At 51.2% G+C, this 5,686-nt stretch overlaps 1 protein-coding gene across 1 annotated transcript; it reads left to right on the top strand.

Moving 5' to 3' along the window:
• Nucleotides 1–311: 311 nt before the first annotated feature.
• LOC136395756 (hydroxycarboxylic acid receptor 2-like) lies at nt 312–2,546 on the top strand. Its single transcript, XM_066371037.1, has one exon. It carries the CDS (start codon nt 410–412, stop codon nt 1,556–1,558), a length of 1,149 nt encoding a protein of 382 aa, XP_066227134.1. The 5' UTR covers nt 312–409; the 3' UTR covers nt 1,559–2,546.
• The last annotated feature ends 3,140 nt before the right edge of the window (nt 2,547–5,686 follow it).

The raw sequence follows: 5,686 nt of genomic DNA, 5'->3' as shown, positions 1-5,686 counted from the left end.
TTCCTTCTTCATACTCACTCTTAATGTTTCTGGAAGACCCTAGCTGCTTAGCTCAGTAAGTTATTGCCATTATTTTATAAACAAATGTAAGCCAACCACATGACAGCGAATTAACTCTCCAACACTAAGGGCTCAGTAGACGGGTTTTTTCCAAAGGGATGCCTTGTCACATCTCAGTAATTCACAAAGGGCAGTCGGCTTGCCCAAATCTACTCTTTAACATTTAGAAAATTTTGTGGGTTCCTTCCTGTCTGCTCAGGAAATTTTTATTACTTGTTTATGCAAACAGCAGGTTGCGAAAGAGCCTTGCTGGCTTTTTTTTTTTTAAAGCGATTTCGTAGTTTCTTGGTAACCATTCAGTCATCTATTTCAACACCCTGACATGACATAAAGGCGGGCACTGAACCACATGTTCACCACACAGGCACACACACCTCTTTCCCTGAGCACTTGCAGGGCGAGGCACTCCCTGCCCTGCACCTACCTCGATCCACTCATGAACCCTGACCACCAGCAGAATCATTCTCTGCGAATAAGAAATCAGGACTGCTGTGTGTTCCGGGATAACAACATTGCGTGGGTCCTGCCGCCGGTGTTAGGGCTGGAGTTTGTGTTCGGGCTTGTGGGCAATGGCCTGGCCCTGTGGATTTTCTGCTTCCACCTCAAGTCCTGGAAATCCAGCCGGATTTTCCTGTTCAACCTGACCGTGGCCGACTTTCTCCTGATCATCTGCCTGCCCTTCCTCATGGACAACTACGTGCAGAAGTGGAACTGGAGGTTTGGGGACATCCCATGCCGGCTGATGCTCTTTATGTTGGCCATGAACCGCCAGGGCAGCATCATCTTCCTGACGGTGGTGGCCGTGGACAGGTACTTCCGCGTGGTCCACCCCCACCATGCTCTGAACAAGATCTCCAATAGGAGGGCGGCCATCATCTCCTGCTTCCTGTGGGCCGTCACCATCGGCCTGACACTCCACCTGCTGTACAACAAGATGATGACCGAGAACGGAAACGCAAAACTGTGCAGCAGCTTCAGCATCTGCTACGTCTTCCGGTGGCACGACGCCATGTTCTTCCTGGAGTTCTTCCTGCCCCTGGGCATCATCCTGTTCTGCTCCTTCCGCATCATCTGGAGCCTGCGGCAGCGACAGATGGACAGGCATGCCAAGATCAAGAGGGCCATCACCTTCATCCTGGTGGTGGCTGTCGTCTTCATCATCTGCTTCCTGCCCAGCGTGGCCGTGCGCTTGCGCATCTTTTGGCTCCTGTTCAGCAAGAGGAGCATCGGCGACTGCAACATCTATAACAAGGTGGACTTGGCCTTTTTCACGACCCTCAGCTTCACCTACATGAACAGCATGCTGGACCCCGTGGTGTACTACTTTTCCAGCCCCTTGTTCCCCGACTTCTTCTCCACTTTGGCCAACCGCTGCCTCCGGAAGAAGACGCCCAAGGAGCCGGTGAATAACCGGAGCACCAGCGTCGAGCTCACCGGGGATCTGAACGTCAGCAAAGGTGTCCTGGGCGCTCAGATGGCCGACCCCAGTGAGCCATGAAACCCCTTCTCCTCCGACTCCAGCCTCACCTTAAATAACCGAGCCAAGGAGGGAGATGTTCCCCAAGAACTAAGGTCTCTGGAGAAACAGGTTGGCTGATGCCCAGCGTGACATCCTTGGACTTGACCCTGAGGTTTCCTGGAACTTCCAGATTCGGAGACTCTGATTTAGAGAAGTGGCGTGATGGTGTGGGACCCCTTTGGTTGCATAACGCCACCGCAGAAACCTTGGGAGGGATGGAGAAGAAGGTTTCCAGGCTTTGGACCCTCCCGCTCCAGCTTGGATGCTTGCAGAACTGAAGAAGGGAAAACGGTCCACGCTTTTGCCAAGTAGAATTGGAGCCGCAGAGATGCCTGTCAGCACCTGTGATTCACCGACGGCGGAGCCTTCCCTTCACCTGCCCAGGACTCTGACAATGTCTCAGCTCCCAGGACTGGGACAGTTTCTCAGCTCCCCGGGGCCACATCTCGCCTGCTGGCGGCTCCGGCTGTGAGAAGGAGAGCTAAGCGATTGAAGAGGACTTATTGCTCCAGGAGGGAGCCCAGGTATCATGCTACAAGCCCTGAGATCCGTTTATTGTTCCCTCCCAAGCTGTAGGAGAACCGGACATAGAGACTCATGAACTTTGGCTCATGCCTGAGTTTCCAATGGTAGGAAGTAGGGGATTAAGCAGGAGGAGAGGTACTGAGCAGAGCGGTGTTACTAAGGGAAAGGAAATGGCGTGTGTGTTACAACCTGCAATTAATCCATTCCTCTCTTGTTTACACTAATTTGAAGGTTGAGCAATTTAAAAAGGGCTTGGGGGCGGGTGGGGGGGGGGCTAGGGAGGGAAGAGCTGCTTCCCACCTGGGTTTTGCTTTTAGCATCAAAAGGGAAATGCTACCCAGTGGTTAGTAGGATGGGATGGGGAAGACGTCTCCCAATTCACTTGCTTGTGTGATTCTGTACAGATAAGAGATCTACCACTTCAATAAACCTTGATACGGGGGCACACAGTCTGGTGTTGCATGTGTCTGGGTAATGGCTCGGAGAAATGGAACTTCGTGCTAAAGTGAAGACCTTCCTGATTGCGAACTGTGTCCTAGTAGAAAAGCACTGTCTCTGTAATGTGAGAACCACCAAGGACGCAGAGACAGTTAAGTAAAAACTCCATATGCAGGCCCTGGCCGGTTGGCTTAGTGGTAGAGCGTCGGCCTGGCATGCAGGAGTCCCGGGTTCGATTCCCAGCCAGGGCACACAGGAGAAGCGCCCATCTGCTTCTCCACCCCTCTCCCTCTCCTTCCTCTCTGTCTCTCTCTTCCCCTCCCGCAGCCAAGGCTCCATTGGAGCAAGGTTGGCCTGGGCACTGAGGATGGCTCTGTAGCCTCTGCCTCAGGTGCTAGAGTGGCTCTGGTTGCAGCAGAGCACGCCCCAGATGGGCAGAGCATCTCCCCCTGGTGGGCATGCCGGGTGGATCTTGGTCGGGCGCATGCGGGAGTCTGTCTGCCTCCCCGTTTCCAACTTCGGAAAAATACAAAAAAAAAAAAAAAGAAAGAAAGAAAATTACTATATGCATTGTGATCAGGATGGGACAGGGCAGGGGATAAATAAAACTACAACAACCAATTCGGAAGGGTAGTTACAGATGAGATTACAAGAACATTATACATTTCATGGAGATTTTGGTGCATATTGCTGTTATTATCTGTATAAAAAAGGGGGGGCACCTGAAACCTATATAATTTTATTAACAAATGTCACCCCAATAAATGCAGTAAAATTTTAAAAGAAAAAAAAAAAGCCTGACCAGGCGGTGGCGTAGTGGATAGAGCATTGGACTGGGATGTGGAGGACCCAGATTCGAGACCCCAAGGTCGCCAGCTTGAGCGTGGGCTCATCTGGTTTGAGCAAAGCTCACCAGCTTGAACCCAACATCACTGGCTCGAGCAAGGGGTTACTTGGTCTGCTGAAGGCCCACAGTCAAGGCACATATGAAAAAGCAATCAATGAACAACTAAGGTGTTGCAATGAAAAACTAAAGATTGATGCTTCTCATCTTTCTCTGTTCCTGTCTGTCTGTCTCTATCTATCCCTCTCTCTGACTCTCTCTCTGTCTCTGTTAAAAAAAAAAAAAGAATAGGGCCAGACTGAGGTTTGTGCGTAGAAGGGGGAAGAAGGATCTTCCCATGGGGGAGTTTCAGTTCCCAGTTCTGGGGATGGAAATGAGATGACCCGGTTTGAGTCTGTGACTGGTCCAAGTTTCTGTTGTGCTTTCCTTTCCAGCGTCTGTCAGCCCTCAGTCCCTCAGCAAGACCAGGCTTGCTGTGACATTCTGACTTAGATGCAGGTAAGCGCAGTAGCGACTATGTAGGCTCCGAGCCACCGCTGCGTGGCAGTCAGTGGAAGAAGACAGACAGACATCCCTGAGTTTCTAAGGTGTTTTCAGAGCACTTGGCTTATCTGGCTCTCCAATCGACGACTCCTCCTCGAGGTGGTAGAGAGTTAAATAAATGCACAGATCTCCTGAGCCCCAGGAAAGGAGGGACTTCCCGGCCTCAAGGTATGAGTCAGCAGGGAGCCTGGCAGTGAGGTTCTCTTCTGTACAGAGCTGACAGCTCACATTTGTCCGTTTGTTCCTTTCATTAGCGTTCACAAATTAAGCACCAACTGGTTCTGGGTGGTGGATGAGACTAAAACCAGGGAACAAGGTGCCTGAGACCCTCTTCTCTAAGGACTCACATTCCAGGCAGGGAGGCAGACAGAAAGGAACAGTATAGGCAGGCATGGAAAGAGCAGACAGAAAAGCAGGGTGACAGGCTAAAAAAGGGAGTGCTGATGGGATGATGGGGAAGATCTCTATTGGGAAGTGACTTTGAGGTGAGCCATGAATGACCAGGCAGAACAAACAATCCAAAACACCCAAGGGAAAGGCATCCTAGGCAGAGGGAATGGTAAGTGCAAAGGCCCTGAGGTGAGAATTAATTTGCTGTGTGTGAGCGTCTTAATTTTTCAGGGCTGCCATGACAAAGTACCAAAGACTTTGGCAGCTTCAAATGGCAAAAATGTATTCTCTGCCTGACCAGGCGGTGGTGTAGTGGATAGAGCGTAGGACTGGGATGCAGAAGACCCAGGTTTGAGACCCCAAAGTCGCCAGCTTGAGCGCGGGCTCATCTGGTTTGAGCAAAAGCTGGCTCAAGCAAGGGTTTACTCAGTCTTCTTTTTTTTGTTGTTGTTGTTTTTTTGTTTGGTTTGTTGTTGTTTTTTTGTATTTTTCTGAAGCTGGAAACAGGGAGGCAGTCAGACAGACTCCCGCATACGCTTGACCGGGATCCATCCGGCACGCCCACCAGGGGGCGATGATCTGCCCCTCCGGGGCGTCGCTCTGTTGCGACCAGAGCCACTCTAGCGCCTGGGGCAGAGGCCAAGGAGCCATCCCCAGCGCCCGGGCCATCTTTTTGCTCCAATGGAGCCTCGGCTGTGGGAGGGGAAGAGAGAGACAGAGAGGAAGGAGAGGGGGAGGGGTGGAGAAGCAGATGGGCGCCTCTCCTGTGTGCCCTGGCCAGGAATCGAACCCGGGACTTCTGCATGCCAGGCCAATGCTCTACCACTGAGCCAATCGGCCAGGGCCACTCGGTCTTCTGAAGGCCTGAGGTCAAGGCACATATGAGAAAGCAATCAACAAACAACTAAGGTGTTGCAATGCGCAACGAAAAACTAATGACTGATGCTTCTCATCTCTCCATTCCTGTCTGTCTGTCCCTGTCTATCCCTCTCTCTGAGTCTCTCTCTCTGTCTCTGTAAAAAAAACAAAAACAAAAATATGTATTCTCTCACAGTTCTAGAAGCCAGAAGTCCGAATCAAGGTGTCGGTAGGGTTGGCTCCTTCTGGAAGCTCTGTGGGAGCATCTGTTCTGTGTCTCCCTCCTAAGTTTCTGGGGACTTTGCTGGCAATTCTGGGCTTGAAGATGGATCATTTCATCTTCACATGGCCTTCTCCTGGTCTCAGTTCCCAGTTCTGGAGATGGAAAGGAGATGTCCTCTCCTTTTCTGTCTCTTACAAAGACACTTGCCGCTGGATTTAGGCGTGACCCTAATCCAAGATGATCTCATCTCAGGCTCCTTCCCTTAATGACCTCTACAGAGACCCCC

Source organism: Saccopteryx leptura, chromosome 2 (assembly GCF_036850995.1).
Source record: "Saccopteryx leptura isolate mSacLep1 chromosome 2, mSacLep1_pri_phased_curated, whole genome shotgun sequence".
Lineage (NCBI taxonomy): Eukaryota > Metazoa > Chordata > Mammalia > Chiroptera > Emballonuridae > Saccopteryx > Saccopteryx leptura.
Note: the sequence above shows the minus strand (reverse complement) of the source record. Positions and strands in the feature narration are given on the sequence as shown.